General features: G+C 35.6%; 1 protein-coding gene across 1 annotated transcript in view; it reads right to left on the minus strand.

Annotated features, from left to right (window-relative positions):
* The window catches only part of LOC104523639 (uncharacterized protein C8orf34 homolog), a gene marked incomplete at its 5' end in the record, with an annotated part of 59808 nt that overhangs the window by 23693 nt on the left and 10696 nt on the right, over positions 1 to 25419 (minus strand). The window contains 2 exons of the mRNA XM_010166292.2: positions 9658 to 9731; positions 14345 to 14430. Coding sequence (XP_010164594.2) covers positions 9658 to 9731; positions 14345 to 14430 — 160 coding nt within the window. The remainder of the gene's footprint in view (positions 1 to 9657; positions 9732 to 14344; positions 14431 to 25419) is intronic.

Raw genomic sequence — 25419 nt, forward strand, 5'->3', positions numbered from 1 at the left:
TTTTTACACTACTTCTGCTTTGGTTAAAGTTACCTGTATTTAATCCCAGGGAAATACACAGGAACAGATGAATAAAACATTCAGAAGTGGAAGAGATCCTGCAAACGCATTTCTTTCAGACATATCACTAGACTTGATTCACCTATTCCTCCAAGAGATTTAGAGCACTTATCACTTAAGTCCTCACTGTGAATTCTGCATCCAAATAATAATCTGGCTTGATGAGGTCACTACAGAATGTTAATCTGTATTAAATTACTCACATCTCTAAACATTTACTTCTAACAGATACTAGTTACCCAAGATCTAACTCTAGATGGAAGAATATTTTATTCTTTGAACAACTCCTCTGAAATAAATGAAACTAAATAAGAAGATGGGAAGAGGGAACAGAGCCTGTAACAAATGCTAATATTTTAATTTTCAATCCGTTTTTCTCTATACTCTTGTCCCCAGATTTTACAGCAGAAAAAGGCCATTTTAATATACATTCTACAGTGTGTATTTTCATAATGGGGAAAAAAAATCAGGATTTTAATAATGACTATGGGGTTATAAGGATGAATCCTTTGTGGATTTACAATTTCATGGACAAATACAACTATGACTAAATACAGAATAAAAACTAATCAGTGATCCAAACTGCTCTTCTAATGTTCTTAAACTCTTATTACTCAAGTTTATCATAAGCAAATTATTATGGGTTTTCAATAACTCCCTAACCTTCCAAAAACACAGAGTTCCAAATGTTAGTCTGGTAAGAGGGTTTCACTCTCTGTCTTCTATTTTCTGAAGAGGAAATGGGAGTTATCGTTCTTTTCTGCAAACCTCTGTTTCTTCTTACATTCTGCCTTTTCCTCTACTGTACTTCTTTCTTTTATGCATGGCAATCATGTAAGACACAGACAACTAAGGTGATTTTCTGAGGAAAGGCAGCTCAGCTTACTTCCTGTAGTAGAAACTAAGATAAATGGAGAAAAAATATTCTTTAATGGTAACTATCACAATAGTGCTTTAGACATTTATAAAAACATGACTAATGTTTAAATTAAATCAATTGCAATTAGGAGACTCCAAATCATAAAGATCATCAAACATTAAAAATATCTTTGCAGGTTTTAATACATGTTTTAAAATCTTGTATAAGTTCATGTAATACATATAGATATGCCAGTGTATGAGTATATACAGGCACACAAAGGCATGCACACACAGGCATTCAATAAATAACTGTCTGCTTTCATCCTGCTAACACACAGCTACAAAGACACACAGAATTTGTGTTCAGTTCTGGACATAGCACAGATGTATACTTTCTCACTAAGAAATATTAATCTTGTATATGATTTAAAACAAATACATTTACATATGTTCAGTCTTTACTATTACATATGGTTATATGTTCAAACTCCCTTTCAGATACACAGTTCCAACACCCTGTGCAATTAATGAGGTTACTTTGGACAAATTCTTTCCCCAGATTTCATAACTCTTCCTGTGCATCTTTCTGTTTTATGCAATATCATAATCTTATGGCATTTCATCAGGCAATAGCTTCATAAAAGACCAGAACAGTATTGCAATACTAGTTATAGAAGATGAGATATTTAATATTAGCAATTAAATTTCATTATAAATTATGTGCTTATAATAGTGCCTTCCAATTAAATACTCGCTTGACAGAAAATATTAATGATCTGGGGAAAAAAATGTACAAGAATCTATTATGACATTAAAACTGTCGTGTTTTGTTTCATTTTTTGTTCCTTCTCTGAACTAGATATTTCAACAACATTTTTGGAGGCAGGTTCCAAAATAATGCTTTTTTCTGTATCTCTAAATAATACTGAACATAAAAAATATTTTTTTAACATTTGAGACAATGAGTTCATCTAAGTGAATAATGCATAAACATAGACAGAGGTTCTCAGTTTCAAAGTCTCCAGCACACATTTTGCGCAACAGCCTTATTTCTAAAAGATAAACACAAGCTGAAAGCAGGGGATGTTATCAAGGAGGCTTTGGAAGCACGTCAGTTCAAATGCAAGGATAAATGAATTCGTACAGCTCTAGCAGAATTCACTGGTGCCCCTTCTTTCCACCAGATGAATATCAGCAGTTCAGGAATGTCACTTAAGAAAGAGATTCAGGCTTGCAAGTCACTTATTTAAACCTTCTTATTCCACTTCAACAAAACCTATCCTTTGTCTACTGGACAGGAATTGCAGAGATAAAACACTAATGTCAGTTAACTTGGACTTTAATGATGACAGCAGATTGAAAATAGTTGAAAAATATAGCATATATAGCATATATGTACAAAGTATGCACACAGAAGTCCTCCCAATTCAATCAGTATCTTCCAAACTACAATTGCCCTTGATCGTTCAGTAAGATTTACAAATATTAGCACAAAATTTACAAATGGCCTATTTACATTAACAAGATTAACAAGATCTAAATATGAGGATGTTCCTGAAAGACAACCTTGTCTCTCTAACTTGTAGAAACAGCTCTGGGCCCCGTTCATCACCTTCAAACTTTTAACGTGAGGCAATGTCTCTTTGCATCAGAAATATATTCAAACAAAGCCCTTGGGATACATTTGTCAACTTTTAAGCTCAACTATGTGTCCATTTCTTAAGTGGCTTTCTTTACATATCACCATAATTTCTTCACAAACAATACATTCACTAATGGGTTTTTTGTTTTTTTTTACTTAGATCAGTTAGTCAAATTACAGCTAAAATAAAAAATTACAAACAATAAAGCCAAAGGCAATGTCTCTCACTGCTGGTTCCCTGAACTTCTGGAAAATATCATAACTTACTGGGAATGCCACTGACGGAACAGAAATACAATTAAGGAGGTCATGTATGAGAATAAGAAAGTTCTTCCAAGATCTATATTAAAGCACGCTATATGTGCTTTAATCTGTAGCACTACCCCAGTTTTCAGCTGGGACAGAGCTAGAATAGTGCTGTGTTTTGGTTTCAGCATGGGATTTGTTATGAGAAAAACACTGATAACATACCAATGTTTTAAATTGTTGCTGGAAGATGAAGGACTTTGTTTTTCTTGTCTACAAGTGCAAGGTCTAGGCAGGGTGAAAAATATTAACATTAATAAACTAGACTGGCATTTGGATATGCCAACGGGATATTCCATATCATACAACTTCATGTTCAGTATATTAATGAGGGTCTCTCTTGTGGGTTTTTTTTCCCTCTCTCTCTGGCTCTCTCTCAGGTTCTCGCTCTTCTGGGATTGTAGTTTTGGTTTCGGGATTGTCACTCCTCTGGGGTTGTTATCCGAGAACAACCTGGGCTTGGTCAGCGGGAAGTGAGCAATTGCACTGTGTATCACTCATTTGCATATTTTGTTATTACTATTATTATTCTAATATCATCATTATTTTAAGTTTTATTTTATTTCCATTATTAAATTGTTCTTATCTCAACCTATGAGTCTCTTTACCCTTGCCCCTCCAGTTCTTTCCCCTGTGGGAACAGGGAAGTGAGCAAGCAGCTGTGTTTGGCTGCTAGCCAAGTGCTAGCTGAGTGAAACTACACAATGTTAGTTTGACAGCATACATCAGTCCAGATTTATCCCTAAAAAAACCCCCAAAACAGTGCAGATGTGAATGTCTTGATCTTACCATCAATCTGACTTGACATGGGCTCTGTAATACCCATTGTGCCCACTGACACCTGGGGAGTTCTACAGAGGTGGAACATTTCAGAAAATCTAAGGCCTAGAAGAAGGCCTCCAAATTACCTAAATTATCTGAAAAGCAAGTGCTTGTTAGAGAATAAATTACTCATTCTTGCTGACCATAAAAAGTGTTAAAAAACAATGCAGCATTATATTTCTATGTCATTTTGGCCTCCTTCACAGTAAAACACCCAGCTACTCACATGCATGTCCATGCACACACACAATCCCTTTTCAGGTATGGGAACTGTCCCCACCTCACAAGAGAAGGTGTTTCTTCCTTTTTAAAGACTATCTGAATTGTATAATCACAGTGAAATGAGGAAAAGAAAGTGAAACCTAATTCATTAGTTAGTTCCTGGCAAGCTGTAAATATATGCAATGCATTTTGATTGAAGTTTTTCTTCTACAAAGTTTTGCTAATCAAGGGCAAATTTTATTGGTAACTTCAGGAGCTAATAATGTAAGAAAGACAACCATGCTTAGCTTCCTATGTATAATCTATGATTGCTGGACAGCTTAAATATCTTAAAGAGACACATTTGACAGAGATCCTTCCAAATACAAAAAAAAATCCCTATTATTGAACCATTTGTTTGCAAGTGTCCCTTCCATTCTGACCAAGCAGCTGGCAAGGACAGTTGTTATTCATGCAGCAGAACTTTTTGTGCAATATTTTGTTTACAGATTCTTTTCACAACATGCATTTTCTGTAAGAGTTCACCAAATGTTTAATCTTTCAGCTTCCATAGACTGTTCAAAGACATAAGGTGAACTAGTCAACATGGATTTTTTGGTACTGTAAAAATAATAAACTTTCTCAGAGCTCTGTTGCAGAATTGGCAGCCACCTCTAATCCCCACCTTCCACACTGGGGCCTATCCTACTTGAAATGCCATGTAATTGAAATTACAAGCTTTTTGCTTCCCATGGCAGTCAGCCAGCACACTGAACCTTACACTAAAAAAAAATGGTAGTTTGAGTCAACTTACACATAGTTTTTCTGTTTACAGGCAAGAGGGAAGGAGGAAATACGTGGGCACCTGGGAATCACATTTGTTTCTGTTTCTGAAATGTAGCGAGAATATTTTTTTTCTGAGCTTCAGTCCTATTTTATTTACTCTTATTTGGACTGATATTTTTGAATTTGTCATGCCCAACACATGAAAATTTTAGACAGGTGAAAACAAGGCAGTCATCAATTTTTTTTTTTAATACTTTTTTTTTTTAAGTTCAAAGAATTCTTTCTATCTAAAATTACATTTGAGAGGACTGAATATTTTCAAATAGAATATTTTCACTCTAGAAGACATCTGCCCTTCTGTCTGCCCCATGCAAAGTCTCCTTGGAAGCGCTAACCACACGCTGCACACAACACTTGCCAATGTGGCTGATGAACTGAACTTGTGAGGGGTGGGGGCCTTTCTGGAAGCAGTTCTTATCCCTGGGGGTCCAGGCAGGGAGATGAGGTAGCCCCGCCACGCATCACAGGGCCAGGCAAGCACCAAAGGGGGCTCCAGTTTTGCAATATGCAACATGATAGCAGCAAAAAGGAAACCCTCAGGTAAGTGGAAAAACAAATTTAAGTACTTCAGGTGCTCTCCAAAGTAAAAGAGAATTTTAAAAGTAAGAAATAATTATTTTGTAGTTGCACGCAGAAAATGCTATGTCTATTTTATGACATAGGGGAAGTCTCAACCAAAGAAGTTCAAGGTATGTAACTCACACTACTTGCTTAATTATTTGCAGAAAATACCACTTATTTCCCAAGAACCTTGATATTAGGTTATTCTATTATCTTGTATTGTTTATTTAGCTAATAGTAATTAAACATACATTTGCAGGTTTTTCTGGACTATCTGTGAGTTACATTAATCTAATATTATCTGTTATTCTTATTTTTACAGAAGATTTAAAATTTTAAATTTGTGTGCCTTAATTTCCACATACTTACAAAAGTCAACTTGCATTTGAAAACTATTGTATCAGAACACACTAATTTTCAATATATAAATATGCATTCAATATATAAATATGACCTTTATAATTCACACTACCTCACAGACACACTGCTGTTGTTCCTGATGTGGCAGTGGAACCTTAAAATACTTATTTTAATGACTAACCTGCTAAATAAACAATGACCTCAGTCCAGCAAATAATTTATAGATTTAGTTAACCACTGAAGTTTGGGTGATTTGGAGCTGTTGATCATACTCAAACTTAAAAGCTTAATTTTACCTTGTGCATGAAGCCTCAGGTCATTTCAGAAAATGAATTACCATTAAGGAATTTCTGTATTTATCACAGAAAATCCATGTGTGTATTCCTTCTAGGAAAGCAACTGAAAAGTTCCAAAGCAGTAGGCAAAACAGAAGAAAATTTATTTAAAACAAACATCTTTATAAAACAAATAATTATTTTTCCCACAGTAATAAAGAGCAAAAACCCAAGGTAAATTCATGCAGAAATACCTTTTACAGTTGGACAACTATTTTTCCACAGTTTCTGTTACACTTGGATTGGTTTGCCTTGCATGGAAAATTTGCAAAGAAAAATATACCTTTTTATGTGCATATGCAAGGCAAGATGAGCAAATACAAAGATTCACATTAAAAAAAACAATAAGCATGAGTCCTGTTAGATCCAGGTGGTAAAAGAAGCAACTCAGAGGGAAGGCAAAAGCTACTCGGTGTGAATTGCCCAGTGCATGTACCCTCTTTCTTTCTGTTAGTCGCTGTAAATTTAGTAACTTCCCCTGATACCTTACTTTTCCATTTCTGTAGGAGTTCCAGCCCATCTAATTTTTTTCCTAATATCACTTCAGTGTTTTCTTAAAGCTTGCCAGGCAAATATTTATAAAACTAATTTACAGAAACATAAAGTAAAATAGGATTCCAAGTTCATCACATTTCAAAAATTTCAAGAAAAAGCTCTGCATTTTGCCTAGCACTTTTTGTTACGTTAAATATTTGTCAGAAAATGAGCTCTGCAGTAAACTAGGATCTCTAAGGACAATTTCAATGCTTGCTTCCACTTTCAGTCCTTGCAAAACACTTGGGAAGAGTGCTGATTCCTGTAAATACTTCAAACTGCTTTTTGCTAGCTTTACTTGTTTGTTCATTCAGTACGCCTCGTTTGGGATTGTGCAGCACTGAAAATGTAAGTTCTCGACTTTTCAGATATCAACTCTCTTTGTGAAAAATAAAGCACAGCAAAATATTCTCTTACTAAAAGGTTTAAAGGAAAAAGGTGTAATTACAAAAACATCCAGATTCTTCAGAAATATAAAAGTAAATATATACAATGTTACAAGAAAATCATAATGTAACCATAGTATAAATTGCATGAACCATGTTATAGACACAGATGTTACCTATCTCTTCTAAGTACTAGTATCTAGATTGCTTTAGTCTTCACATCAAAGATCCTACATGTGGACTTACACATGGGACGTGAAAGAACCCACACAACTGTTTTCTAAAGATCTTTTTGCATAATTCTTGCTGCTTTATCCCACAATTTTTCTCAACACAGTTCTCCCTGAAGGCTTAGGCACTTTTATAGAAAATTTGTCTAATATACATGAGTAGAGAGAAATTTATGACAATGATCCATTTAACTAGCAACAGACTCAAATTACCCTATTGGAATGCAGTACCAGTATTAAAAATGGCACACCTTGAACCAGATCAGGAATTTTTACATGTAATATGCACCTTTGAGTGAATGCCATGAATCAATTTGTCCAGTTTATGAGAAATGTCTGACTAGCATATTTCCCTCATCTTGTATCTCATATAGTATCTCATTTCTCATATAATATCTGAAAATAATTTCAAGTCACAAGAATGTATAAATTCTGAAGTGATTTTATAGGCGTATTTCTTACTGCTCTTAAGGAACTTGTGGGAATCCAATGCAAGAATGCATTTATCTTCACAGTCTTCCTATGAGGAACCTCAGTTTTATCTATATTCTATATATCAAGATTGTCAAAGAATAAGTCTCACTGGAAGTTATTAGGGGACCATGGAAAAGATCTCTTTTCCTTCAGAGCCTTATAAAGCAACGACAGCTGGATCATTTTTCCTTTTTGAGGAGATACAGTTGCAGACAAATACACAGTGTTGGATAGCTGAATCTTATTCTGAATTAGAAGCCATACTAAACAGATAAAAGTACATAATCAGCTAGCTACACAGTATTTAAGCAGGAGCTTTAAGATAAAAAAAGACAAAAAAACTCAAACTAATAGTTACTGGTTTACGGCTCATCAGTAATTTAGGCAAAGGAATTTTCTGAGAGCTCAGGAAAATGAAGCCAGCTGCCTTTGCCCTAGGGAGAGGTTGGGTGGGCAGAGCGATCGCTGCAATTGCTCTTCTTGCTTTCTCTTTGTAGCCCTATTAGCCAGTGTGGCCTTCAGGGATTCAGCCCAGGCAACTTTGCTGTCTCTGGCAGTCTCCTGCTCCAGGCAATCTTACTTATGCCTAGAACTAGCAGAGCATTAACTACATGTACATATTGTTTGTCCATTTGTAAGCCTGCACACACAGAGCATATATCTAAAATACTCAGTTGAAGGCTGTACATTTCTGTAGCAAGATTTTGCTAATAAACATAATTATATTTTGTTTGTACCTTTACTTTTCTGTGTAATTCAATTTATTTGTGGCTCTTCCCCTATGCTACATGTCTGCAGAACTGATAAATAAAAGGTGGCAGCTGCACATCCAAACCATCATGAAAAATACGGGTTCAGAAACTGCTGCAAAATTTATTACACCTCTGTTCACTGGTTTGAAGCAGAAAGGAACTTGAGAAAGAAGCACAAAGCAACGGCAACCAAAGTTCTGCTCTGTACTCCTTTTGCCCAATATCTGAAAATGCTCTGTGAGGTTCTTGCATTCCAACTTCTCAAAGAGCTTTAGGAATTGATCTGGAACTCTGTATCTGCCAATTGCTTTCATAACTGGTTAGAAATACTATATGCTCAGTATTATTTAGCTTTATTAGTAGTAGTTAATCAGCTACTTGAAAGACTGTAGGATCAGTCTGCATTGTCATTTTTCTTTTTTCTATAATACTGCCCTTTTTTCCTCAGTTATCAAATACTGAGTCCTTCTTTTCATTTACTTTATCAGCACTAAAGTGTGCTATAAAACCCGTATTGCTATGTTTGAACGGGAATTAACGTGCCTTGTTACAGCTGTCTAAAATTTTTGCAAAAATAAACAACTATTGTCTAATTATTTCCCTGAGGAAAAAAAGCAATCCCTTCTTTAATCTATATTCAAATTTCTGATGCAATACAACTATCAACAAAATTAGGATTTTTCAAAAAAATTATTTTATTTCTGGTTATATTTTCCGCAAACTGAAAATCTTCAAAGATTTTCTTAAATTTCAAAATAAAAGAACTGATGAAAATATTACCAAGCATAATACATTCTTTAAAAAATATACATAAATTAGCCATGCATTTTAAATGGTCTTGTTTATTAGTTTCCAAGTAAATGCTACCAAAAAGCTAAATTATAGTTGTGATATTATAATGTCATATTTCATAATGAAATTTAGAGTTTGAATTATTTTGTTATCTTAATTTTGTAAAATTGAATATTATCTGGTAGAATGGATATTTGACTAACATTTAAGAACATACAGACATAGTATAAAATGACTGTACTTTCTGTGGGAGGTACACACATCCGAGCCCAACAACATATGGGTTTGTATGAAATTATAATAATTTATTTCAAAATATCACCCTTCCTAGAATGAAAAAACAGCCAGATAACTGAAAATTCAGAAGGGTTAGGTAAATTTTCTTCTCTCTAGGATGACAGTGCTGGCAAGCACAACTTTTAACTTTATGCAAAATCAATTTCTATTAAACTATTTTTAAAAATCACAGGATTATCCATAAGGGAAGATACTTACAGATCCTGCCACTTGAGAGGCACTCTGAAATTCATCAATATCTTCCATAAGTGTTTCAACCCCAGGTACTTGAGCTGTTCCAAAGAGGTAGAAGAGAAGTAAATTGCTCTCATTAAGTAAGCATTAGTCACTTCAAAAAATAAAATGCCTATAAATTAAATGCTGGGAAGGTAAATGTGCCTACTGTAAGTGCACTGCTTTTCAGTTACACTTCAAAGGATTTAAATTTATGTTTGATTTTATGTCTGATTTTAATTTAGAAGCTTAATGTAATGTGGAACAGTGTCTCCAACATGATTAGAGATAAGGAAGCTTCCGGCAGCTGCCAAGGTGTCTCGTAGGTTATTTATTATTTTTACTATTAAAACTAAATACTGTTTATCCTTTACACAAAATAGTAGTGGATCTTCAGCTTTAATAAAATCAATAAATTAAATTTAATTAATTCTGTCAAACTAATTGGAATATAGTTAAAATCCTTGAAGTAAGTTCTGGTTGCTTTAGGCAATGTTTAAAAGCCATATTTGTAAAACAACAAGACTTTGAGAAGTTTAGAATGCCTCTTTGGCACACACATAACAACTTAAAACAGTATTTATGTACCTATGTCAGAGAAAGAAATTTCCAACTAACATGATATGCAGTTTCACTCTTTGCCTGACAGTCTGCTAGGCACTTAGGTGCTTTTCATAAACAGCCTAAAAAACCAATATGCCCTGATTTTCCCCACGTTCTGCTGTTATTCTGACACTTAGCAGGGATATCCTTATGTTTCCAGAGTGTCCTGATTTGTCAAACATCTCAGACTATTCTTCCCATAAAAACAGAACTATACTTAAGTACAGCAACTATGGTTACTACATTCATCGCACACACAAATGGAAGTGGAGGAAGAAGAGCTGCTGATGATGCAAAGTTATGGTAAGAGAACTGTGCAGGAACTGGGAGATGATGCCACATTTTTGCCACGGCCGTATCTAGTTCTCAATCCTAATTCCTACCTATTTGCATATTTTTAAAAAAATTTTACATATTAGAAATATGTGGAGTTGCATACTACACTGCAAAATAATTCACTTTATAAACAGCTTTTCTCAGACAAATTGAAGAGTGGTTTAGAAGTTTAGAAGTGCTATGCTTTTCATTCATCAAACATTACAGTTTACTCCCTAATAAGTTATTGTATTTTAAACTTCCTTCTACAAGAATGCACTGAGTGCAAAGATTTTATTTTCAATAATGTCTTCTTTTACTGCTTTATATCATGGCTTTCACTCAAAGGGTAACGTACTTTTCCGCAAAAGAGACTGAAACAAGTGAAACAAGGTCGTATGGTACTTATAGGCAATTAGGACTAAATGAACCATCATCCTTTAGTGATAATACTTCTTAATATCCAAATTAAAAAAATAATTTTAAAAAAGTATATGACTTGTACAATCCCCCCAACATGAACCACAGACTGGGGCTTGACAGATGCAGATTTTTAATGGGTCAGTGCTGTTGCAGTGTCTACCTTTTGAAACCTTAGGTGTTCTCCCCATCTATCTGGACAGAACAAGAGCAAGGCCTAATGGACGACTGACTCAGGAGACAAATCTGACAGGCTTGGCATCTACAGGGGAAGTTTGCTGTGTGGTCACTGAAGTTGCTTCTTCTAATCAAAATCAAGAACCTAGTTATTAAATTCTTCCCTTAGTTCTTTCATGTGAAGCGGTCAAATGGCAAAGAGAAACAGTTTTGAGAGGTATAATTTAGGACAGTAAAAAGAAACTACAGCATTACAGCATCTTGTGTTCTCCAATCTCGAGATCTGATTCTCATCTCTCATTTTTACTACTTACATCAAAGACAACTCTGTCCAATTCAGTAGGATTATACTAGAGGGAAATCAGTGTAGTGGTTAATTGGAACCAGATCCAGATTGCCAGTGGAGTCAGTGTAGTGCCTGATGCTGCAGATGATCTTTTTACATAAGATATTACATTGACTTTATGGGAATTACATTGACTGAGGTGGAATTGCTTTAGTAAGGCTTATTTGTAAGGGCTGTTAGATCAGATGCACTGACAATTACTTCTGAACCTAGTTCATCTGTAATCCACAAGAGGGATGCTCCAGATCTAAGAATTTAACAATTTCCCACTAACCCAAGAAACAGATCATTATCTAAGGAAAACTACCCTCAACTTTGCTGTGCATCAGCACTTTGTTTAAATACTCTTGAACAAATGGTTTACATCAGCACTTCCCGATGCATAGTCTCAGCAAGGTCATTGGTGCCGATAACTAAAAGCAGAAAATTCAAATAAACCTAGTAAGTGAAGCCTGTTAGTCACTTCTGCATGATATAATACATTCTTAAGAGGACATAAATAAAAACTCAGTGCAATATGATGCCTTGGTTACTTAGGGTTTTGAGCAATATCTTTAGGAGTCTTTTTTACCATCTTCTCATTCATAATATTTATTGGAAATAAATATCAGAGGCACAGAAAACAAATAATGTGCTGCACTTATAGGAAAGTCGGATAGAACGGGCAGTTGCCCGAGTTCTGTGCCAGTTTCTAGTCTGTGCCTACTTGTAATATCCAGCTGTGTTTTTTTCAAATCAAAATGTATTACTCACCAACATTTTAGAAAAATAATATATTTTGAAAGGCTGAACACTTCTGAGAGTGCTTCTTGACAGAAATTTGTCAGTACCTCACTGTTGACCTCAGTCCTTTGGTCCTAGGGGCTTTGCTATATGAATAGCTATATGACTAACAGGTTCATGAATATTCATGGACATGAGACAGATGTGTTTATAACAACATGCATGTCATTACCCCACCTATCTATCTAACTTCTACTCCCTATATTTTTATTGGAGGTGGTTTTTTAGGAAAAGTGTTCATCATCTTCTCTATATCCATACTGACTATAGAGTATTTGGAAGCATATAAAATGGTCCAAGTTACATTGGCTATAGCACTCTTGTGCTCCATACTCTGTGACCATGAAAGATCCAGCTCTGTTATTACACAGTATCCAGCACCTTCTGACAGTTTCACCTTCTTTAATCCTGGTACTTCTGCCACTTAGCAACAGCTTACTATCTTATTGAAGCCTACAGTTTCAGAAGATGGCACCGCAAAGTGGGCATATTTCCACTTCAAGAACAAGGGTACACAGGAAGGAAAAAGGAAAGCAGAGATCTGTTCAAAATAAATTGTTTCAGGAACTGCAGAACTTTTTCCTACATGTATGTCTTACCTTTCTACTTGTTTCTGCTGCAACAATCTCATGCTTGCATGTCTCCCTACTTATCCCAAACAAGACACCACCAAGTCCCTTACTGGAGATTACTCTCATAAAAGAAGATCTTTGCTTTCATTTCACAAGGCTTGAGTGCAGTCACCAGCCTGGGTCTCCCTTGCTGACAATCTTCATCAAGCTTATAAGAGCATCATATTTTGAGATTATGAGTCCTGTGTTGGTTTTTTTTTTAATAAAAGGATCAATGGTAGATGAAAGGAAAAACAAATGGTATGGCTGCATGAAGACATGCATTCTCAGAAAACCAGTTTGAAAAATTTATCTTCAAAGACATACTAGTTACTGATGCTGACATACATTGGTTTACAAATGAGGCAAGAGAAATGAGTGAAAGCTCAGGCTGCTGTCATGATAAGCACACTTAATAGCACACCTAATAGTGCTAAATAGCAGACAGTTAGTACAATAAAAACAACAAAAGTTAATTCCAATTTTTTGTGCATTAATCAATATAGCTGGCCTACCTGTGGCTGCTGAAGACTAAAATGAAAATCAAATCCTCCAATTAATAGACTTATCAGGTTCTGCCATTAGTAAGGGAATGGATTAACAGATTTATCTTTGCAGATTCTCTGTCCAAACCTCTATTCCCTTCTCTTCATTTCAGTGACATCTAAGATAAAGCTAACCTTCACCAACTTAATATTTCATAGGAAAGCAGGGCATTCTCTGGCAAGATATCCCTTACAAACTGTCTTTTCCATTAGATTTCAGGTGTTATTCTGTTAAAAAAACCTGAGCAGAAATTGAAATAAGGCTGAGTGTCCTCAGTGTAGACTAGCACAACATATGATTAAGTTTGTATGAGGAAAAAAACATTATTCAGAGCTATTGTATAAACTCTTTTTTATTATATTTTAATTCTAGTCAGTGGTGCTTGAAGAGATTAGAGAAGCATTTCTGATACTCAGTTTAAAAATAGGGGAGAAATTCTATAACTCTTTTTATATTTACTGTATATTACTGGAATCCTGCAGATGCATTTGTAGCATTAAATTAAATATTTCAAAGACCATTCTTTGGCATAGAGGCAACTGGCAAGGAACATCCTGTATCTATGTTATTAACTTATTTTACAACCATAACAGTGTGCTAACATACAAACTGTCTAATAAGAATGAATCCTGGCCCAAGGCAGCTCCCAAAATATGCCTAGGAACTATTCTGGAGTGCTAACTGGCCATGACAAAAAACATGTTAGGGGTTCTTCTAACAGATTTGAAGTGTAAATGGTTGAGTTCAAACATCCAGAACACTTTCTGGAAGCATTTAATCTTCTTTTACAGGCACAACCTCTACTCTTAAATTCAAGATGTTGGTGTGTGGAGGGCTTTTTTTATGAGCAGCAAATACTTACATAACTTACCATCAGAGTCTGACACTGCTGTCTCAGATGTTTGAGATACCATGGAGACATCTTCTGGCCTTTCTACCAAATTATCTCCTTGCAATCTAAATTGTGGAAACATTGAATGGAAACATTTGTAATCGTATTCCATAGATAAGACAGAAGAGTATTACCTCTGACTACCCACCCTACTCACAACATTGTCCTAATTAAGAGGGTAGCTTTGCTGAAAAGCCAACATTCATGGTTCAATCATATTGTTCTCTAGTAACCAAAACTAGCCTCTAAGAAAGAGTCAACTGAATCCTACCTTATCACAGAATCACACAGAATCACAGAATGTATTTTTGTAAGACTTATTTTAACAGTGGGGTTTTGGTGGTATCATGTGCATATGAAACTGCAAGCTTCCTTCACTACATTAAAAATATTTTAATTGAATAGGACTGTACTAGGTGTCCCTGTCAAATTGTTGGCAGTGTGGGGGCTGCAGGGGTGGCCTCGGTGAGGTCGGGGCTGCCCTGTGCGAGACACAGGTGGTTCCATCCAGCTCCAAAAGATCCATGGCAGGACATAGCTGAGCCCTCAGTCAAAATGGTGGTGCCTTGGAGAAAACACAGTTACAGAAGAGTAAACAATGCCAAACAGGCAGAGAGCAGGGAACAGAAAGAGTGGGAAACAGCAGAGGGAACACCAAGGTCAGAGGAGGAGGTGCTCTACACTCTGGAGAAGATACTCCACTGCAGCCTATGGAAGACCCACGCCAAAGCAGGTGGGTATGTCCTGGAGGGACTGTGGCCTGTGGAGAACCTACAGTGTAGCAGTTTTTTTTTCCTGAAGGACTGCAGCCCTTAGGAGAGCCCATGCCAGAGCAGGTGAAAAGTGTGAGGAGGAAGGAGGGGCAGAGAGAAGCCATTATGGACTGACCACAACCCCCCATTCCCCATCCCACCCTGCACTGCTCAGGGCCTGGGGAGAGGAGTCTGGAGTGAAGAAGTGAAGTTGGGCCTGGGAAACGGGGGAGGAAATGTGTGGGTTTAATGTCTGTCTTTTTGTTTCTCATTACCTGTATCTATTTTAATTGGTAATAAATTAAACTAATTTTCCCCAAGTCAAGCCTTTTGCCCATGACAGTAACTGGGGTAAGCAATTTCCCTGTCTTTATCTCAACCCACAAGCTTTTTCATCCTATTTTCTCCCCTCAACCTGCTGAGGACAGTGAGTGAGCAAGCGACTGGGTAGGGAGCCAAGGTTAACCCACCACAGGGAAATACACGAAAGAATATCACCTCCTCCTTTGTTACTTTTTAAAAGAAAAATCCAGTAATTATGGCAGGCTTAATCTTCAGGATTTTCCCATGCATCAGCTGACTGCAATGCCTTGACAGCAATTTAGAAAAATAGTTCTTGTATCTGTTCTTTAAAATGAGTATCCCAAGAGTCCCACCATCCTTCTTCAGGCTCTTATGAATCCTGAGTACAGACTGTGATCTGAAGAAATGGTCTGTAGCTCTTAACACAATATAACTGACATTTACATAAAGGTTATCCTACCTTGAATTTATTCAGCCATGAAAAGAATAAGAAAAATGCAATTCAATTTTGCAAAGCCCAGGAATCATAAAAACGCATTGAAGTAAAACCTTGGGGAAAGAAATAACTTACCTCTTTAAAAAGTTCCTTTCACTCTGTATTCTCACTCTCTGCAGCTGCTTTACACTAAACTTTGAATTAACCTTTGAAACCAAGCAGAACCCCCACATCCACTCTATATCTGAATTTCACATTTTATGACTCTCACAGTTATCTAATATATTTGGATCTTAAATCATCTTATTTGTTTGTACCTTCTCAAAACCTTTCCCCTCCCCAATTACTTTATCTCCTTTTATTGCCCCTGGGATGGTTTATTTATGACAGAACGCTCAATGTAAATTCATAATGACTCTTATCTGAGGAGGTAGTTCCACAGAACATGAAACTCCTCAAGGCAACAAAATTGTAAAACTTAGAAGCTGTAAATCTAAATTTGAAAATTACTTCTATGAATCCTTCATAGGTCTATACCTGGTTTGTAATTCTCTAGTTACCAATTCTTTAAAAGCCAAGCTTGTCAAACAGGCTCTTCTAAAGATGACAGTCAAACAGAAGCAAATAACTTTGTACCATTATAACAAAGATATTTAAATAGGGAGAAAATAAATTGCAAATGAAATATTCACATGAAAAAGGAAGATCTCAAAAATCGCATCACTGTCATTTGTATTAAAATTGATGCAAAGGATTACATTATTCCTTCATTACATACTTACACGTTTACTACAAGCATATACTTAAGCTTATAAGGATATGCACGGAATTGCAGGAACCAGAAGTGATGTACTCTTCTCTGCAGCCACATTGATAGTTTATTTGTGCTTAATTAAAAGGAAAATTACTCCAACTTTCTCCGCTTAGACGGCAGTCATAAAAAAAATTACCTCTAAAAGTAGGAGCTGCTTCTTTTATCCCATCAGAATTTTCAAGATTTTATAATACAGTTCCACATGGAGCTTTCATAAATCCAAACCAGACATGAACAACTGAGATGATGCTTATCTTATTTTAGAAATTACATATATTTAAGTGGCCCGCTGCCTCATGAAACACGTGAAAAAAAATCCTTTCAATGTATCTAGTCAGAAAAGCCATTTCACATTATTTCCCTTTTTAGGAGGAAATGGCTGGATAAACTGGGTAGGTGGATGGGTGAATAAGATATTTGACACATCTGGACCTCATTTTCACATCCAATTTTCAACTTATTTATGTATTTCTTACACGTGGATTCATATTGGGATAGATTCTCATGTGACTTGAGCAACAAAAACATCACAAACACTGTTGCTCTCCAAAAGAATTCTGATTTCTTCTTCAACAGTAATACTATTCATAAGACACCTCCTCAGAAAAATGAAAACACTTAAAAATTCTTAAGCAAGAGATTAGATAGAAGCATACATCTAGAAGAGCTTCTGAATGCTTCAGGAGCTTATTATACAATCAGCGATGTAATTTCTAATCTGTTTTTGCTACTTTCTTCCCTGGTTCATTTTTGCTGAATGTTTTCCAAGAAAAGTGTGTTGCACCATGCTGCAAGCATCATTAATGTTGGAAGGCCTAAGCTATGAGATCCACTTATCTGGTCCCTGGTACTACAAAAGCATTTTCATCTCCAATTCTTTTTCTTGCAGACTAGTTGTAGACAGAAGTGTAAACTCCAAGAAATTCCTTTAGCATAGGAAATATAGAAATTTCCTATGCTAGAAACGGAAATTCCTTTAGCAAAAAAAGGTAAAATGATAACCAAAAGGTATTGGAAATTTTCATCCACTGCTTTGGAAAAGCTGATTATAAAAACAGCAATGTATATGACAGTCACATCCTTGTTTGCAAAGCAACCTAAAAAGAGTACAGTTTTTCCAAACTGGTGGTTAGCTTTGAAAATCTTGACTGTTATTTTCAATGTGTGCTCTTAAAAAAACAAAACAAAACAAAACAAACAAACAAACAAAAAAACCAAAAACAAGTAAAACAAGTTACCTGAAAATTACTATCTTAATAATACTTTATGGACTATTTCAGTTATTAACTAAAACATTATTTCAGCTATTAATTATTCCAATGGGACTCTAAACTTGATACCTGATAGCCAACACTTTTTTCTATATACTTTCTTTTTATAGTGTGATCTCTTGCTTAGAGGCCATTGTTTCAGTTACATTCAACCAGATGCGTGTTGTAGCTTCAAGAGCTACAAAAGCAAACAGCCTCCAGGCAAATATTTCAATTTCCTTTGACTGAAAAGTGCATTCTGTAGGACTTGTTCCAAGAAAACTGCCAAGGACTTCGGGACCAAAGACATTCAAAACAAGTTCTACAGTATGGGTGCAGCATTATACCAGGTCTATCACTACAAACAAGCCTGTGGGTGTGTGAAACACAGTCATACTGCCACTATGATTTAGAAAATATGATACCATAAGAGTATGCAAAAAGAGGAAAAACCTATTTCATCTCCATTCCCTGAATGAGTCACAGCATAACAAAATCCTATATTGTCTCATCATAGGAAGGAAACAGCGAATAGGAAAAACAGATTCAAGATTGAAATTATAGATTTTTTTTCTTTTCATCCACTACTTTGAAAAGGTATTTCACACTCCTGAACAATCTATAAGCACACACAGTACTACCTAAGAAATGGCAGTGACTAAAGTCAGCAAAAAGAAAACATGTTAATTCCTTTAGGATACAGATTAGGAAAATATTTCCTCTTGACTCGATATCTGAAAAAGCAATGTTTTCTACAAAAGTTTAAGACTTATCACCTTATCAAAGATTTTATATTATCTCCATGTAAGTTGCCTTTATCTGCTACATTAATTATTCTATTAGTGATGGTGCAGTATTTAGAAGTGGGAGTAACCTACCTAAAAAAAAAATTGTTTTTCCAAGAAGTTCAGCCATCTTAACTTTTCACTAGAAAAATGAAAAATTACTTCAGCATGCACAAAGGTGATGTGAAGCAAATGTAGTTTTGGTTTCGTAACACATTTATCCAAATAGATTATTCTTTGGTTTAAAATCATGCCCATGTTAAGTGCACTGCTGAACTTGAGTACTTAGGATGTTTTACTTTCTTAAAACATAGATTGTTGGAGAACAGGACATGTCAACAAGATGAGAATATTAGAATTTGGTATTTCAATAGAAGCCACCTATTTTACTAGATTAAAAAACACTAACATGAAACTATTATTTGAATCCCAGTTGCTAAACTGAAATGAAAATGAGGTTAACTCTGTGTTTTATGTTGTGTATCCTCTCACCAATGAGGCTGTGTGAAATAACCTATCTAAAACTCCATTCTGACTAATACGACAACCTCTTTTAGAAAATCTTCAGTGTTTCCCTGGCAATTTTGAGTGCCCAACAACACCTCAAGAACACACTGTTCTATGGTATCACAATTACCAACAGTTGTAATGAAACACTTGTAAATCCCTATGACTACAGAGGTGGAAAACAACTCACTGACTCATTGATTTCTTCCTGCAGGCACAGCAAGAAGCTATACTCTAGAGAAGTCTCAGATACTAGTTCCTACTCTAGTTCCATTGGCAGCAAAAAAAAAAGTGAAATAAAGCAGACTAATGGACATAAATGTTTCAACTTATTTCCATTTTCAAGATGACAGAATGTTCCAGGGGAATTTTACAGGGATTATATATGCAGCATGTAAGTATCTGCAATATGAATTTAGTGACAGGGACATTGTACACCATGGAGGTGGGCTAAGGATTTAGTGCAGGTCTGCATTTCCTGCCTGGTAGATGAGCTGTGTTGAGTGGCTGTTTGGTGGAATCCAGCTGTAAGAGACTGACCAAGTGCTATGAAGTCTGAAGTTTCTCTTGTGCTTGACCTTTCAGAAAGACCCATTCTAGCACTCAAAGAAAGACTCTTGAGCTTTTCTGATGGCACAACTTAATGAGGAAATGCCTCATGGACTATCTTGATTTCCCTGTATAGCAACCTCCTCATCCGCCCACCTTGTGTTCAAAGCCACAATAGCATCCCTGTGGCAATTCAATCATTACTATCTGGAGAAAACACTCAGTGTATCTTGACATTTCTTCTAGCGTTACTTAGCAGCTGGAAATAAATTGGCACAGTGTGAGCAGTCATTCTGCAAGACCAGCTTTGCTTTGAGCTTCAATAGTCATCCAGCATATCATTTGTTTCTAGATTGTACTGTCTGTTTGCAACAGATTATAGAGTCAGATTCTTCCATATATTTGCATAAAGTAAAGAATATTCTGTTAGTACAGAAGGAATTAATAAGTAGTATGAATGAATAGATGCTGTAAGGCTTTTTTAAAGTCAACAGGGAGATTTTCATAGAAGCAACATATTCCCCATTAGATGACTTTGAAAAACTAAGCATTTCCCTTTTAGCTTCTGAAATTTACCAGTAAGTCCTTTTGATACTATAACATATGCTACTTAATTATGCTAAAAATATTACAGTTGGAGCTACCTACATAATTTTATCTATTTACAGCTATACAGAAGTAGACACAAGAAAGGACCCTTACATAAGGAAGGTCTGTTCTCTGCAATATGCAAATCTTTGAAATGACATCTACCTTTTGTAACAGTTCGCTCGGAATTTATTTTTTAGTGTTCTTTTCTTCTCACCAAACTGATTAAGATTAAATTTAAGCAAACTACATGGTGAAACTTGTCACTACTGTCTGAAAGTTAGTCCTTCCCAAAACTTGATTTATTTGACAAGAAAATAAATGTTGACAGTATCCAAAATCCAGTTGAGTTCATTGCTCTTCTTCATTATAATCAGCTATATGTCATGTCATTACACTTCCCCGTTCTTTTTGTGTGACAGAACTAGTGGTCTTGTTTTCAAATCTCTTTGACACCCATCTATATCCAATTTAAATGAGCTATTAAGAGGACAGATTCCTGACATTGTGGTAATTGCTGGTTTAGAAAGATGTTAGATTGATAACGTCACTTAGAAGCTGAAAAGAGACAAGATGATCCTCCAAAATAATTCCTTATATGAATCCAAAATCCATCTAACAGCATCCTAAAATGACTAATTATAATGGGTACCCAATAAAGTCCAGTTCTGGGCCCCACAGTTCAAGAAGGACAGGGAACTCCTTGAGAGAGTCCAGCGCAGAGCCACCAAGATGATTAAGGGAGTGGAGCATCTCCCTTATGAGGAAAGGCTGAGGGAGCTGGGGCTCTTTAGCTTGGAAAAGAGGAGACTGAGGGGAGACCTAATTAATGTTTACAAATATGTTAAGGGCAAATGTCATGAGGATGGAGCCAGGCTCTTCTCAGTGATGCCCAACGATAGGACAAGGAGCAATGGGTGTGAGCTGGAACACAGGAGGTTCTGCTTAAACTTGAGAAAAAACTACTTTCCAGTGAGGGTGACAGAGCACTGGAACAGGCTGCCCAGGGAGGTTGTGGAGTCTCCTTCTGTGGAGACATTCAAGACCCGCCTGGACGCCTTCCTGTGTAAAATTGTTTAGGTTCCTGCTCCGGCAGGGGGATTGGACTAGATGATCTTTCGAGGTCCCTTCCAATCCCCAACATTCTGTGATTCTGTGATAGCGTGGGTATAGTAGGGATGGAAGGAGAGAGAAATGCTAAAGGATCTGTCATTTCTCCACTGGTACCACCCCTAAAACAATGCAGTAGCCTTCCTACAGCTGCAGAGTTTCTAGACAATAGGACTTGAATTACACTATATATTGGGGAAAAAAATAACAGGGAACAGTTGACAAAGCTGAATTAAATTGGGTTTTTTTCATCCATGATTTAAAGATGGCATGCATTTTCAGATTTGAAATTTTTTGTAAACATTTATGCTTGAGCAAAATGGATTTTTAAGAGGTAAAACAAAGTCCAGCTTTAAGGGCAACCATCTATATTTGAGTGTGCACATGACTGTAAGTACAGATGCAGGACAAATTCCTACCTGAGAACTCCTTCAGTGCACTAAATGTAGACATACAATATGATTGTCCTCTATGTCAACACTTTAATCCTATGATATTCTTAAAATTAGCAGTAAATTAAATTAAAGCAAACTCCATTTCAGCAGAATACTGCAATTAAAAAAAAAAAATTCACTGGTGATCACCATTCTCACAATGTTAATGGATCAGGAGAAAAAAAAATACTTCCAATTACTACCTCAGATTCATAAAAATAATTAAAAACACTTAATCACAAGCATAGGCACCTTGTAACATCAAGGGCTAATGAAAAGGAATAAAGTATCCTGAAAACAAAGAAATTGAAATGTTTCTGATACCTAATATTGAGATCCAGGCTCTGTAGTATTTGTTTTTTGTGTAGACTACTAATTCAAAGGATGTATAATATAAATTGCTTCATGCTAGTGTATAGCAGAGGTTGTGCTTTAGGAAATTTTTGTGTCAAATTAAATACTCAACAGGATAGGAGATTCACCTTCAGAGGACAATGATTGTTCACTCACAGACAGAGGAATTGGGACTATTTACATTAATACTATTCTGACATAGTCTTCCAGAAATCTGTCATTTAAATAACCAAATTCCCAATCTATCCCTCTCAAAAATGAGCAAAAAAACCCCCACAGAAGAAGGGTTATAATTTTTAGATAAACTCTCCTTAATCCCTAAATAAACAACTACAGGCAATAGTTCTATAATTACTCTGTACTTGGCTAGCCTTCAAATTCTGGTATATGACTATGGGTCTTCTTTTTCTTTTTAAGCATACCAAACTACAGCTGGATAAATTTACACAAATTCTGATGTTCTTCAGAGGTGAACAACAACAGAAACTTTGAAATTCCACTTGAGAAGAAATCCTGAAAACTTGGTATTTCAAGACAATACAAATGTTTTTGCTGTCTTTTTAGTACTAAAGAAAATTCTTCCATGGGCTCCAAGACAGTAAAGGCCACTCCCTGAGGAGGAAATGGGAAATACATGTCTGAGAAGTGCATCTCCAGCCATTCTCTCTGCTCTGCCCCATGTCAGCTAAATTTTGTTGAATCTGGATAATTACTGTAAAACATTTTGGTTTCTGTGAATTGTTATTTCCTAAAGAACATATATTTCCTAAAGAACATGGAAAATTCCCAATCTGCTTTGCTGAAGACTCAGCTGACTTCTTTTAGATAAACATGGTGAGAAGTAGGGGAAAGCTCAGAAAAGAATTATTAAATCTTTCAGCAAAAAGACCAGTAAAGCTGTTTTCAAGTTCACCCAAGATCAGTGTACATTTTTAAGGCTACAACCACAAAGAAAAGTTCTCAGCTCTGAAAAACAGAGGTAGTGTCATGTTGGTATTAGAATCTTAATTAAGGAGATTTTGGCTTGTTGAATCACTGATTTTGCTTAACTTATTTCAAAGAAGGCTAACTATGCTCTTGAAAAAATCCTAACAAATACTTCAGTGATTTACAGTTATTTTCTTTATGAAGTAGTTATTAATTTGCATCAAAAACTGTAATATATATTTTGTAAGATTAGTGAATATAATAAACTTAAGAACAAAAGAAAATTATTAAAAACATAACATGATGATGTTTCTTTGGCAACCAAAGGGAATTTCAGTCAGAGATGAGGAGAAGGATAAATTGGACTTACTGGACTTGCTTTTTCTGCCTTTTTTTTTATGATCTGCTTCCTTTCTGTAATTTAAAACATTACATCTATATCTAACATCTCTCTCATATCACTGTAAAACTGAATTATAATTTCCCTAGAATAAATACATAACTCCAGGGAAGTCATAGCAGCAGAGATCAGACAACAAGAGTCCTGAAAGCCCCCACATGCTTTTAGGTTACACTGAATGTTTTCTCGCACCTTTCCCTAGCAACCTTAACACCACACCAGTAACAGTACTCCAACCTTCATAATCATTTGTCCTGACTTGCCTATAATATTGTGAGTTTATTTCATTCTTTGTTCTCAAACATACTGATCCAAATTCTGATCTCATGTACTCTGACTTACTGTCTCCACAAGTTCTGCACTCCTTTATACTGGTGTAAAATACAAAGCTTCTCCAGCACCTAAATATAAAGCCAGGAATTTCTGACCTATTGCATTTGTTCTACTAATGTCTTTTACAAAAATAAAAATGTTATTACTGTGCCAGCAAAATTCTTAGTGCATTCACAGGTACAGAGACAAAAAGATGTCAATTTTCCCACAGTATAGACTATGCCAGTTAATAAAACAGTAAAATTACATTAAATAAATATTATTATACAATACACAGACTCTTTTGCTGGCAAAACTCTCCATCTGCTTTAGCTACATAGTCTAGCTTCCTAATGAAGACTAGATTTTAAAAGAAGTTTATACAAATTTCATATCAATAAACTATAGAAGAAAAATGTCTTAGATCTATGGGGGCAAACAACAGAAGATGGTGAATTCAGTGAGTAATGAGAGTGGCTGGTACCTCTCAAGTCTGAAGTAATAATGGGAAAGCTCTGCAGTATGTCACCTTGCTATATTAAAAAAAAATCAGTGTCATAACTTCTGTTTTCACCATTGACTAAAATGCAGGAAGTATCTGCATTGAAGAGAAGTGAAGCATGACGTTTATTGGATTATCCTGCAGAATATTACCCAAGAAGGCAGACATCCCACAAATTAAACTATAAGATTAAATTAATAAATACAGATATTTAACAAAATTTCTCAGTAAAATGGGAATACAAACTTAGTGACATATTCAGCATGCTCCTCAACAGAGTTTTATAATTCCTTTAAATCCATTTTAAAGAAGTGGTGCAAAGCTCTGAGGCAGGACTATGCTGTTACCATCAATTCTATTTGAGATATTCAATAAACATCCATATTCTTTGATTTTCACCCTGATCTAAGGTACAGTTACTCTAAAATAACTCAATTTTCACTGATACTATTTGGATCACAGTCTGTTTCTTATTTTTGCACTCACTTTCTTACAGATAATATTTCTCAGTGCTTACACACTAAAATACAGCAAATTATTTGAAAATTAATAAAAAATGTAGTTAAAAATTGATTTTTGTTGAAGTCCATTCTCTTTCTGAAAATTAAAAGCATTATTTTCCAGTCACTGTTGAAGATCTTTGTGGGAAGTTTCCATGTCACCAATACGTAATTCACAGCCATGTTTTCAGCTGGTAAAACTAGAATATCCACTTGCTGAGCAAAACTTACACATCGACACAGCCCGCAAAACAATCTTTTCTGTGTGCCGTTTTCCTTTTCAAAATGTCTGAATGCAGGTCTTTGTGCATTTAAATAAGTACACTCCGCAGCTATTTCTGAGGAGAACCAAAAGTGGAAATATATTTCCCAGAGTAAGGAATCCATAAAGAGACTGAATTATCTAATCCTTTTACAAGATGGGGAATTAAGCTATTCTTATGGCAATCTTTTATCTGCTGCTGGCTTCAAACCATTATCTCACAGGAGAAAAATTACAGTCTTTGTCAGTCTTTTCAGACTTAACACTCT

Source organism: Antrostomus carolinensis, unplaced genomic scaffold (assembly GCF_000700745.2).
Source record: "Antrostomus carolinensis isolate BGI_N321 unplaced genomic scaffold, ASM70074v2 scaffold5294, whole genome shotgun sequence".
NCBI classification, from domain to species: Eukaryota; Metazoa; Chordata; class Aves; order Caprimulgiformes; family Caprimulgidae; genus Antrostomus; species Antrostomus carolinensis.